Raw genomic sequence first — 12,698 nt, forward strand, 5'->3', positions numbered from 1 at the left:
AAAACAAGAGTCCTAAAAAGTAGAACATCATCCAAGCTTTGACTCCAACCAAGCCCTGACAAACAGATGCTTCAAAACCACCTCAACCAGGAAGCAGAGACACAGCCAGTGATTACAGCCATTGTAAGGCATGTTACAAAAGCCGTTTTTTTAATTTAATATAAAAAAGACAAGTCTTAGTTCAAAGCCATTAACATCTCTGTCCCAGCTGACCATGAGCACCTGAGCTACTCTGCTGTCCACAACTTGAAGGTTCTGTCATAGGAGCACGTCGCTATCAGCTGACCATCAAGGGAGATATCCAGTCCCATCACCTTTCCCTCATGACCCGCCAGTGTCTTCAAAGGGGACCAGCCAGGGTGAGTCCAGATCTTCGCTGTGTTATCGTAAGCGCCAGTCAGCAGGAAGTTGCCGTGATTGGCTGCAGTTAAGGATGAGAAAAAGGGAGAAGTGAGATTTGCAAAGAAAACCGTGACAGACCATCTACCATTAACCAGTACAGATCCTCCTGATCTGAGGATGTGGTTTGGAATTGCCCCAACCCCTGCCACCTCAGCCCAGGAACGGTAGGGATGAGAAACAAACAGGAGGTACTCACGTTCAAATTTCACCCCAGTCACCAGGTTCTGATGGGCAGGAATGGTGTAGATGCACTTCCTCTGGCGGAGGTCCCACACCTTGCAAGTATTGTCACCACTGCCAGTTGCGACATGGTATCTGCCAAGAGGCCAAGTAGGAATGTGTTGAAAGCTCAGCCTTGTGCTCAGAGCTCCCATGTAAGCCATGCAAACTCCTTTCTTACCCATTTGGGGAGAAATTAAGTCCATAGATCTCCTTCAGGTGACCTTCCAGAAACATGATACAGCGTCCCGTGCGCAAGTCCCACACCCGGCCAAAAGCATCCAGTCCACTGAAAAGAGAGAACCCGACCAACATCACCCCTCAGATTCAGCAACTGCCAGAACACACTCAGCCTCACCCACACTGGGACATTCGGCATCAGTCAGCACCAAAACCTCGATAGTGCTTCACATACAGTCCTGATGCAAAGCAAACTCACCCAGTCCCAGCAAGAGACCCATCCGTGTGAAAGGCAATGTCATAGACCCCTTTGCTGTGCCCCTCCTGATGGAGAATCTCTTCCTGAGCTTCCAAGTCCCACAAGCGCCACGAGTGATCATAGCTACAAAAACAAAGCATTTGTCCAACTAAATGTATTTTTCCATATTCCCAATCTGAGCAGATAATCCTGTTTGACCTGGGCACACGCATAACAGCTGTCAGCACATTCACACTGGCTGGTTCAAAACCGTTTCTTGTGCATAGGAAAACATGCCAGGAGTGAGACTGTCCACAGTAAAACCTCAGAAATCCTCGGCACATCCCTGGGAGAGCGGAGAGCTTCCCTAGGGCCACATAAATGTCCACATAAAACCCCAAAGGGATCACACAATGGGCGATGCTGATCCATTTGCAGGTTAGGAGATGCAGTGTACAAAAACCACACGCCCTGTTCAGATGCTGTTCTTTTCTGAGTTGATAGTGTGGAGCCCAGATGGCCTCAGAAAGACACACAAAAGGCAAGAGGGAAAAACAGTTATGAGTAACTGCCACAGGATGATTACTACGAGAACAGAGACTGTTTGGTTAACTTTGTAAAGCCTTTAAAACTGAATTTGAAGGAAGAGAAAATAGAACAGAACAGCGTCGCTTACAAGGATCCTGACTGCCAGAATGCAGGTATCTCACTGAAATCCCCCTAGCAGTAGTATCCATTTCTGCTTCTGGAATTAGATTTTCAGATAACCTGTGCACCATTCAGCTTCAGGGCAGCACACTCTCCCTCTCCCTCAGCAGTGTTCGTGTCTGCCTGCCTGTCCCACTCACCACATCTCCCATCCCACACTCACGAGTCAGCAGCAGCCAGTGGGCTGCTTCTCTGGCAGCTGGAAGTCTCCAAGGAGAACAACGGGATACCTCACTAACTTTGTGGATGCTTTATTTCCAACTGGAGACCAACTGGGTCTCATGTGAGAAAGGAGGTCTTTCAAGAATCACACTGACAGCAAATAGTAATATCTTAAAGTGAAAAAAACAAACAAACAAACAAACAAACAACAAATCTCCATACCAAGTAGTACCCAGGAACCTCCCAGAGGGGTGCCACATCACACGTGCCACTCTCATGCTGTGACCTTCAATATCTGCCACTGGCTCATCACTGGAAAACAGAAACAGAAGTCATCAGACGCTGGTCAGGGTGGCTGGCTCTAGCCAGGCCTTTGTAGCTATGATCTCAAGAAAGCTGGTCATTAAGCACAGCCCAGAGAGGAAAGTCAAGAGTTTTGACTATAGGGACTCTAAATTCTGCCTTTTGTTCACACAGCTGAAGCTCTACGTCTAACCCCTTTATACACACTCATATCCTCAGTTATAAGTTCTTCTGGGATAACTGGTTTCAAAAATTATCAAGATCCTTGTTATTAGCAGTTTGAAAGCCTCAACAGCAGAAACTAAGCTCAGAGTGCACAGCAGGGCGCTTTACTGTGACTACACAGAACACATCCCATACCGCCTCACCCCAACCCTGCTATTCTGATGAAACCCAGGGCAGGCAGGAGAGAGCAAACATTCACTGTCCCAGAATTACGTGTGGCAGCTCAGCAGCCTTTAGCAGAAGATCTGAAGAGCATTAAGAGTGTCTTTCCAACAGACCAAATAGAGATGTGGTCACATGGCACTAACAAACAGCTGTTGCTTGGCACAAGCATGCTTCTGCAATTAGAAACAGTGGCTTTCAGGTAAGGATAATGAAATAAGGACCTCAGAGCTGCCTGCCTCTTCCCGAGGCACTGCAGGGCTCCGCTTTTCAAACACAGCAGATGCTATGGCTCACAACGCTTCTCAGGCTTGAGATAGATGCTGCACATTTTCTAGAACTATACTGTGCAATGACACAGAGCCAAAGGTTTTTCTTAACAGGATGAACTTCTGTGCATGGTTATGTATTTGGCTAGTCACTCTCTGCATACTGGTGCTTTCCAACAACCCAGAAGTTCATGTAATATCAAAGAGGGGAAATTCCCTCCCAGATGAAAGGTTAGAATGAAAAACACTCCAGATCTTCCATCCATCACCCAAAGCAACTTGCTAATGCCCAACAGCCATTCTGACTTGATTCTTTCCAGACAATTTCCCCTCACCTTGATTCCCCTATCAGGGTGATCTCTTTTCCTGCCAAAGAAGATGGCATATACCAAGGCCAGGGATTGCACTGGTATAACTACAAGAAAAGGTTATATTTGCAGGAAGATGGTAAATGTCCACTGTTGAATAACTCAACCCCCAAAGCAACAATGCTGCAACTGTGCATGCCCAGTGTCATTCTAACCTTTCAAGGCTCCAGAGTTTGACAGAACCATCAGCTGCACACGAGGCCAGGTTAACGTCCTTTTTGTCTAGGGAGACAGTGGCTTTGGGGTGGAAGACTATTGCTCCTACATTGGTGTTATGTCCTTAAAAGAAAAGAAAATCAAAATTCATAATCTGCCACAGGATCTTTTTAGTCAGGTACCAGAGCGTACTTTCACTGTGTCCTCCCATTTTGGGTGAAGTCACACAGCTAAACTGCAATTCCAGTAGCACCCACTTAAAGAGTATCAGACACCAAGAGCACCCACTTAAAGAGTATTAGACACCAAGATCTGCAACCCTCAAAACGCAGTGAAAATTCAACATCTGAACAAAGAGATTTTATTTACTCAAACCTCTGTTCACTGTTCAAAGAACCTCACTCCTACTACATTGTCTGGCCAAGAATGCTACTACTTGTCTCAAAATAATTCAGACCAGGTTTTTAAACAAGGTAAAACAAAAACATTATCCAGAAAGAGAAATAACAAACTGGTCTTTTCTCTAAGAGAAAGGTCAGGACTTCCTCTGGATTATCTGACACGTGTCCATGCTCTGCAAGCCTGAGTAATGATCTTTTTAGAACAAAATATGCCCAAAGAACACAACTTTTTGAGTTACAAAACAATTCAGGTATGGGAATTTGGCCCAGAAAGGAACAGAACTATGCAAAGAATTTCAATGAAAGTCACTCTACCTCGCAAGGTGTGAACAAGGTTGCAGTCAGGCACAGACCAGAGCTTACAAAGTCCGCTCCTGTTTAACACAAGAAATAGAAGTCAGTGTAGACAGGAATATCAAACAAATTTTCTAACACAGAGCTGCAAGAACACAATGAGAGGTTCTGCAGTGGGTAAAACACCAGCATGCTTTGAGACTAATGGACTCTGATTCAAATCCCTGCAAAGCTCTAAAGTGGAGTGAAGATGCAGCTCTGAGTAGGAAGAAAATCCATTTCTGAACTCTCACAATTTACAGACCTACAATAACATCCCTCTCCTTCACTCCTGCTGGGCTGCTTCACCCCCTAAAGTACTTTAAAAAAAAAAAATCTTACCAACAGGCAGTAGCCAAAAATTTGGAATTAGGGCTGAAGTGGCAGTAGGACAGTGGGCGATCATCTCCAATCTGACTGCAGAAGTTATTCAAGGACTGCAACCAAATGCAAAGGAAACAATAAGTAAACTACAAATGACCTAGGGAAAGCCTTGGCCAAAAACTTGAGGGAAAGACAACAGACATACAAAGGAACAGACAGGGCGCTTTGGAAAGTCACTTCCAAGAGGAGCTACCTCACAGCCATTGCAAGCAGGAGGACCATGAAGCAAGTCTGACTGATGGAAGCTAACACTGCTGGGTGGCACAGCTTAGTGCTCACTGTACCACCATGTGCCACTGATAGCCCTGCAGGCCTGCTTTGTGACTACAGCTTTGACAGGGACCTCACTGCAGTTTGGGCCTCCTACATCTCAGCCAAGGAACATAACCAGAAAGAGTAGGGCAGGCAGTGTGGTGCTCACGGGGGAGAGGCAAATCCTCTGGCAGCTAAAGGATCTGGGGATAAACAGGATTAGAGCGGCAACACACTGTGTGCTGGAACCATTCTGCTAAGTTAGGAATCTGACTTAACGTGCTTGAAAAGGACATCTCAGAATCATTCTAAAAGATGTTTTCCATTACTGTGTTATGGTTATTATTTTCCACTTTTTTATGGAATAGTGACCATGACACAGGAAGAAAAAAACAAGCAGTCCCTTCCTGCCAGCTAAATCTGTGACAAACCCAGGAAGCAATCTCTCTTGCTTCACAGGCAAGTGACAAGGCAATGCAGGGACATCTGTTCAACCCTCTGCAACACAGGGGAATAACAGAAGCAGGTCTGTGAATCACTGAAGAAACAGAGGTAGAACACACATATCATCAGAAAAGAGTAAATGTGGAGATCTACAATGGAGACAGGCACAGCAAGCTACGTGCATGTGGACAGCACCTCCAGGCAGCTGATCTTTCTCTGACCTCTTTAGAGATCAGCACAAAGTCTTAAAAATGGCAGCAGAGCAGATGCCAAACCTACTCGCAGGGATTTGTGCAGCTCCTGTCTCTGTGATGTCCTGGTTGCTTCTGGAATCTCTTTGAGTAGTCGTGCTTCTTCTAGCCGCTTCACTGCCCTGTGAAGAGCAAAGATGGAGTAACAACTCCCTAAGTGTTCCCTGCCCTGCTGCTGGAACCTCTCACTTTCCCCATACTGGGCTAACAAAGTCAGTCACTATTAAGATTTAATCTCACTGGATTTGTCTACCAGTGTCTGTTCCCCACTCTTTTGATCTCAAATTTCCTGCACTACCCACAGCGGGATTAGCAGTTAGATCTTACAAAAGGTTCTATCTCTCCTTCATTCACATTGTTTTTCTTTACCTGGGAAGTGAGTAGTTAGCAAGCCACAGCCTTGCTGTTTTCAGACTGCGTGGTCCTTCATGGTACCAGGTTTGCTGATACTGTAAGATAAGGAACAAAGCCACAGAAAAAGCTACCATGATACTGCTCTTCCATTCAGTTGGTGTGACTTCCACTTACATCAACCCCCCAAAACGGTAAGGCAAAAATGGACTCAGAAAAAAGAAAGGAGAAGCAGAAGACAGACAAATCAAAGGCAGAAAGAGATGCAGTATAGCAGAAACGGTTTTTTCTTCCCAAGTCTGAAGACAAATAATAACAGACTTGCTATACTACATGACAGTCCAAACATCTGATCTCCTGATTCATGTGCTGTACACAACACAGTTTGGTCTGGAGTACAAGCCAGAGTTCATGTTCCCTACTCAGATAATACATTGCCAGTTTTGCTAGAATGGGTGACACAGAAGAAGGAGCAAGAAGGGATGATGTGAGAATCCACAGACCAACCAAACCCAAAAGCCTTGGACATACTGGAGACCACCAGAATAAGGTATCAAAAAGGTTAACACACATCTCCCTCAGCACTGAGAAAACATTACCTCTTCTTTGGATTTTTTTGACCTGTCGTCATCTTTTCTAGTCTTTTTTAACGCATCAGTGCCAACCACTGAAAGGATATTTCTTAATCTGAAAAGAAAGATATTATGTCACATTGATTCAGCGAATTCTCATCTAATCTCACAGACACTCAGTGAGTGCCATCCTTTCCCCACAACTCTTGCCATGTGGGAATGTAACATCCCTGACTGGCAGCACTCAGAGCATGCCGACTACAAGGAAAACATGAGGAATTTGATAAACTGGGTACAGCCGAATGCTCCCGGTTTGCAACAGACAAGGGTGGGCACAGCACCTCTCCCTCCTTTCAGCAGGACCTTCTCCGAAGAGCGTGATGGGCTCCCCGAGCGCTCGCAAGCAGGCTTTCACTTCAGAGTCATCAGTGGACACGTTGATTTGCCGGGCTCTCTTCCTGCGCTCAAACTCAGCCAACACTTCTGCCTGCCGCTCGCTCATATGATCTTCCAGATCAAAAACCTCACCTAGACCAAAAACAACATCATCAGATTGAAAATAGCAGCTGGACGAGAGATCTCTCTCCAACAGGCAGACCCAAACAAAACGACAGCCAAGGCTGAGGTCTCTCCTTCACACCTCTAAATCACGCTCAAACTTGATCAGAGAGACTTCTGGCTACATCAAGTTCAAAACCAAGGGGAAAAAAAGCGTTTAAGCCTTCTCACCGCTACTTATGTTAATGTTGCCAGCCTCGATCGCAGCTTTCATCCCTTCTTTCCCCAGCAGACCCGATTCTCCCTTTGCCAGCCGCTCCCTCTCCTTCTCCTCCAAGCTGCCATAGAAGATGGGCGCTCTCTTGGCGGGCGGCGCATCGCTCTCCTCGGGGGGTTTGCTCTTTGTGGCCTGCAAGGGAAGGGTTTTAGGGTTTTAGGGCCCCTTCAGGCTGAGCAGCAGGCGGGGGGCAGCGGGGGCTGTGGGGGGGCCCTGGCACCGCTCGGGGGCTGCCTGCGGGCAGCGGGGCCGAGGCCGTGCCTCAGGCCCCGAGCTGTGAGGTGTGGGCACCGCGAGGCACCGCTGTGGTGGCGCCGCGACCCCTTTTCCCCCCCAGGACCCAGCCCCTGAGGCTCCGCTCCCGTCTCGGTCACTTCACCCGCGACGCTCCCCCTGCCCCGGTGCCCCCGGTGCCGGCCGAGCCGTGGCAGCGCCGCGGTTACGGGGCTGTGGGCAGGGCCGGGACACGCGGGGAGCCCCGGAGAGCCGCGGCCCCCACCTCTGGCGGTGCCGGGGGCCGTGCCGGGGGCCGCGCTCCGCCTCTCGCCGCCGGTGCCCGCGCGGAGGCCATGGCGGCGGCGGCGGCGCCTCACGGAGGCTTCCGGGCGGGGCGGGGCGGGAGGCGCGGAGCAGGCCGGGAGGGGCGGTGGTGGCGGAGGTGGTGGCGGCGGCCGGGCGGGAGCGGCCATGCTGAGGCGGAAACCGACGCGCCTGGAGCTGAAGCTGGACGACATCGAGGAGTTCGAGGGCGTCCGGAAGGACCTGGAGGTGCGAGCGGGGCCGCGCCGGGACGGGCCCGGGTCCCCGATCCCGCCCTGACGCGGCCCCCCCTCGCCCCGCAGGGCCGCAAGAAGCAGCGGGAGGAGGCGGAGGCGGCGGCCGGCGAGGAGGCGGCGGCGGCGGCGGCGGCGGCGGCCACGGCGCTGGCGCTGGGCACGGAGCACAAGAGCCGCGAGCAGCTCGTCAACGAGCGCATCGGCTACAAGCCACAGCCCAAGGCCGGCGGCCGCGCCGCGCACTTCGGCACCTTCGAGTTCTAGCGGCCGGCCCCGAGCCGGGGTTGGGGGCTGCCCGGGGCTCCCCTCAGCCTCCCCCTCGGCTGCTTCGTGTGAAATAAATGCGGGTTTTTTTTATCAGTGGGCCAATAACTCGCGCAGGCTGGGCCGGTGGGAGCCGGTCCTGGGTGCCCGAAGCCGCTGCGGGCACGGGGCAGCGCCTGGCGCCTCACGGCCTTTGGGTAAAAGCCCGGGGGGTCGCGAATCTGCCCCTCCCCAGGCAAAGCTGCTCTCTTTTTTCCTACAAAGGCCGGGGCTGTGAAACGCGGCTCTGCCCAAATTGCCCTGTGCCACGGCCAAACCCTCGGGAGGGCAGCATCCCGCATCTGCTGCTGGGATGGTGCTGGCACTCACTTCACACTTCTCGTGTAGGTGTGCCAGATTTCAGGCCAGGCGGGGGAAATGTACAGAGCCTAAAACTTTTCACACTGTTCCTCAGACTGGGAAGTCACAATCTGGGCTAGCAGGCCTAACACCACGTAGATTGAGCAGGGATTACTCTGCCATTCAGGCGTGATTTGGTTGCAGCGGGGAAGTAAAACCAACCCAGAGCCTCATTTCTCATAAGTGGATGAAAACAGCCAACAATAATACTGTGGGTGGGAGACTGCTGTTCCTTGCTGTATACAGACAGCTGCTATGCCCCAAGTAGGCTCATCTTTACAGCTCCCCAAAGTTCACATCCTTTGACTCCCTCTGCACCAGAAAGCAGATACAAGGGGCATCAATTTCCCCTTTCTAGCTCAGCTTTCCCCACACTCTGCTAAGTTTAACGGGACTGAAACAACTGGATTACTCTCACACCAGTAGCTTCCCACATTGCTGTTCTAGCAGCTTCAGGGCTTACTGATCATGGCAGGGGCAGTTCAGGGGATGCTGCTCCTTACTCGGCTCCCCAGGCACAGTGAGATGGGCACTTTTCCCCTGCTCCTCACTCGCACTGTCACAGCTGGCACAGAAGAGTCGTGCCAAAGAAAAGGGGCTGGGGCAGTCCAGGCCACAGTTTTCTGGCGCTGGTAGAGCAGACACTTACTCTTGGAGATGCGTTCTGAATGTTTCAGTAAAAGCTGCTGGCCTTCACCTCAGCTGCAGTCTCTACATTGAAGATTGTTTATAAAGCAGACATCCACCATAGTAAAATGCAATCTATTTTATTGGTTAATTATATACAGGAGACTTGATATGCACAGTAACATTAGACAAGTTACCTCCACAAAAAGCAAGAGTAAAATCAAAAGTGACAGTCCGCTGTAAACAAAACTATACATCCTGTTGGATCTGTTGGCACTGGCTCCAGCCCAACTGAAAAGGCACTCCAAGAAAAACAGAAGCCAGCTGATGAACGCAGCCTGGATACTTTGTGCACTTCTTCCAAGATGATAATCCAGAGGCACAGCGCGTGGAGACTGAGTATCAGGGTGCGATCAAAGACAGACACAGGACATCACATTCTAAGCATGCTACATGTGTTGACATATGAGTTTAATTTACTCGAGTCTAATAATCATTAGAGTCCTCACCTCCCTCCAAGCACTGCTCGATGCGAGTTTAGTGTTAACATCAAGACAATTTAAATACAGCCAGCATAAAGGCTGGGACTGCAGCAAAAGCATTCAGCGCAAGTCATCGCTGGGAGGCCGGGTTTTGCTCAGTCTGGGAGGGCAAACAGCAGCCTGGGCCAAGAGCATGGCAGCTGGTGGAGGCTGGAGGATCAGAGGGAGGCTGGGACACAGGGAGGTAGGTGGCTTGTCTGGATTGTCAACATTTAACCAAAGAAAGCATGGCCAGAGCTGGGATTACAGATGTCCCTCTCCCAGTTGTGCCTCTCTGCATCAGCAAGCTCAGCAGCACAGAGAGTGCCAAGGGAGCAGAGCTATGGGCAACAGTCCCCACCACAGACAGCACATTGCCTAAGAGTGCCATCTTCTCTCCTGACACCTCCTCTTCGGGACTTCCCTTGTGCACCTCACCCAAAGCCCCTGATGTTCACGTTGTGATGCTCATGAGCTGCTGGAAGGCAGCTGGGGCACCTGCTTTGGAGACTTCAGCCCAGTTTCCTGCTAAGTCAGCGTCACTTCCCTCTGTGTGCCGGAGAAAGCTGTGTGCACTCTCCTGTATGGAGTGGGCAGGGATGACTTCAAAAACAAAGGTGTTCATCCACAAGGCAGAAACAATGCAAGGGAGGTTACACGTACAGTGATGCAGAACTGAATTTGTATCGTAAAAGCCACAGCAATTGCATGATCCTCAAGTCACCTATCTGATTATTTCAATCAGAGAATTCACGTCTGGTCACTTGAATGCAAAAGGTGGCTAAAAAGCTTCAGTGACAGCAAGATCAGGCCAAGCAAAGGCTTTATTTTACAGAAAGACATAGCAAGAGGTATATGAATTACCTAGTGTCAACACACAAAGCCACTGTACCCTATAATCACCCATCCCTGTAACGGCAACAGCTCCCGCTTGTTCACGAGACCAGATGTAGAGGGTCTCAACCCTTCAGGGATGAGGTCTCCGCAGCACAAAGCTTTCAAAACACAAACAGCCAACTCCAGCATGTAACTGCTTCGCGTTTCTCTGACAAGCACTAAGATGTCCACGCGGCTCTCCCATAGGGATTGGAAGGGTCTGTCTGCCCCTCTCACAGAGGAACACGACTCCCAAAGGGCACAGAAGATCTTTACTTCATGACTGATGCAGAGAGAGGGCATCAGGCTACCTGTGACTTCTGCAGCCTGCTACAGACACAACTCCCTCCAAAGACCTGGCTGGGGAAGAGCTTAGCCTGTCTCTCATCAGGAGATTGCCACGATTTTTCCATGAAAATAGCTTTACTTCTTTCACCCAGAAGCAATTTGTTACTGAAAGCAGCTATTCAGAAGCCTGAGCTTGCTTTTAATTCATCTCCTTCTGCTCTGTATTTGCACTGCCCAAAGAAAACAAGATGACCAAATAAATACCTGGCGTCACCCACAGGAAGGTTGACTTTAGGTGGTGCAATTCAAGACCCGGCAGGACGCCAGGTAGCGGCAGTAACAGGCTTCCTGCTGCCATTCAGAGGGTGAGCTCTGCTGGTGGTAGCGTCAGCACAGCGAGGAATCCACACATACAGGAAGGGGCTGTGCTCCGTAAGGCATACGGGACAGAGAAACCTCTTCACAAAGATCAGCTTTCCTGACGTAGCTACTCTTAACAGCACGGCTAGTAGCATCTTTGGAGGGGAAAAAAAAAAAAAAAAAAAAAAAACAAACTGCTACCGAGTGTGCTCAGACACTTTGATCTCAACAGCACTTCCTGTTCACGTGGCACATCCTGGTCGTCAGCCTGAAAGCGGTGTCTGTTTTTCAATGGCCTTCTGGAAATCTCACCGTCTTCCCTTTCAGCCAGTTACAGGCACAAAGAGAGCATCCTGGGCAGAACAGCTCCAGCTCTGCACCACATTCTAACTGCACAACATTCCCTACAACAAGGAGCAGTGTAATAAAAGTGCTAAACCAAAACTGCTCCTTGGAAAACCCGAAGTGTTTTCTGCACATCACCCATCCAGGAAGCTATCCTGTTTTGCCCATGAAATGTGTAAAGCTCATAGCACCAAATGGGAAGTTCTTTACTGTGCTACATGTATCCACTGCTGGCACTGTCAACTCCTGCACTCCAACTAACAAAGTCACAGCATGATTAAGACAAAGAGGAGTCATTTGCATTAGGAATATTTTTTAAATCAGCCCAAGCTGTTCCAAATTTCACCTGAGAATTAACTGAAGGCTGCTGTAATCCTATCTTTTCTTTCTTCACTTCCCTAAATCTCTCTTTTGCAGAAACAAGGTTGTTTTCATTTCACTCAAGGAACAACCTTTCAGACACGTTATCCGTTAGCATCAATAAATCATTTAGCTCTTGCTTCATTTACAGAATTAGTTTTAGTAAGCCAGAAGTCTAGCTCTAGATCCATCCAACGTGAAATCAATATGGGTTCATTGGTCTATTTAAAATCTTTTTGCCCCGTGAATGCACAGTTCTTGTTCTGCATCTACTCCATACATTTCCATGATTGGGAAGTGAAAGCAGCCAAACTGAAATGTTATCACTTGAAGCTCAGTAAAACCACTGGATGTATCAGAAGACTAACAACACTCGTCATACTCTGATGGGCTTGGAGGACAGACTCCCCTAGACCCCCTGAAGCACTGGGGTCAAGGTACTCTCTTGCCAGGACAGACCTGAGTGTGTCTGATGTGCAGCACCAAGTCTTCCTCAGAGGCTGAGTCCTATGGAACTCTGCCTTAGAAGGTGCCATTGGCCCCAAAAGCCACAACGCCAGGAAGATCTCCTCCCCTGGCATTATGTACATATTAAAAAAAAAAAAGTAAAATAGCCATTCACACTTGTAGGCTCCATTGGAAACTCTGATCTTTAGCTACTGTTCATAAAACCTTCACAGATGTACATTTACAATTTAAAAACAAAATGTTTTTTTTTTTTTTAAAA

At 49.1% G+C, this 12,698-nt stretch overlaps 2 protein-coding genes across 2 annotated transcripts; one reads left to right on the forward strand and one right to left on the reverse strand.

Moving 5' to 3' along the window:
- Positions 1 to 112: 112 nt before the first annotated feature.
- PRPF4 (pre-mRNA splicing tri-snRNP complex factor PRPF4) lies at positions 113 to 7,806 on the reverse strand. Its single transcript, XM_068656729.1, has 14 exons — positions 7,655 to 7,806; positions 7,110 to 7,287; positions 6,722 to 6,908; positions 6,408 to 6,495; positions 5,827 to 5,906; positions 5,486 to 5,579; positions 4,469 to 4,563; positions 4,109 to 4,167; positions 3,392 to 3,515; positions 2,132 to 2,221; positions 1,061 to 1,183; positions 803 to 910; positions 599 to 717; positions 113 to 421 (listed from the first exon to the last, which is right to left on the reverse strand). Exons 1-14 carry the CDS (start codon positions 7,724 to 7,726, stop codon positions 228 to 230), a joined length of 1,611 nt encoding a protein of 536 aa, XP_068512830.1. The 5' UTR covers positions 7,727 to 7,806; the 3' UTR covers positions 113 to 227.
- On the forward strand, positions 7,758 to 12,689 carry CDC26 (cell division cycle 26). Its single transcript, XM_068656746.1, has 2 exons — positions 7,758 to 7,923; positions 7,998 to 12,689. Exons 1-2 carry the CDS (start codon positions 7,843 to 7,845, stop codon positions 8,193 to 8,195), a joined length of 279 nt encoding a protein of 92 aa, XP_068512847.1. The 5' UTR covers positions 7,758 to 7,842; the 3' UTR covers positions 8,196 to 12,689.
- The last annotated feature ends 9 nt before the right edge of the window (positions 12,690 to 12,698 follow it).

This window comes from Anas acuta, chromosome 20, assembly GCF_963932015.1.
Source record: "Anas acuta chromosome 20, bAnaAcu1.1, whole genome shotgun sequence".
In the NCBI taxonomy this organism is placed as follows: Eukaryota; Metazoa; Chordata; class Aves; order Anseriformes; family Anatidae; genus Anas; species Anas acuta.

Excerpts from the sequence above, each read along its gene's own strand:
- CDC26 (XM_068656746.1), top strand. The coding sequence starts at position 7,843 with ATGCTGAGGCGGAAACCGACGCGCCTGGAGCTGAAGCTGGACGACATC. Across the intron at positions 7,924-7,997 it reads GCGTCCGGAAGGACCTGGAG|GGCCGCAAGAAGCAGCGGGA; the intron begins GTGCGAGCGGGG and ends CTCGCCCCGCAG.
- PRPF4 (XM_068656729.1), bottom strand. The coding sequence starts at position 7,726 with ATGGCCTCCGCGCGGGCACCGGCGGCGAGAGGCGGAGCGCGGCCCCCG. Across the intron at positions 2,222-3,391 it reads AAACTCTGGAGCCTTGAAAG|TGATGAGCCAGTGGCAGATA; the intron begins GTTAGAATGACA and ends TCTGTTTTCCAG. Across the intron at positions 718-802 it reads CTTAATTTCTCCCCAAATGG|ATACCATGTCGCAACTGGCA; the intron begins GTAAGAAAGGAG and ends GCCTCTTGGCAG.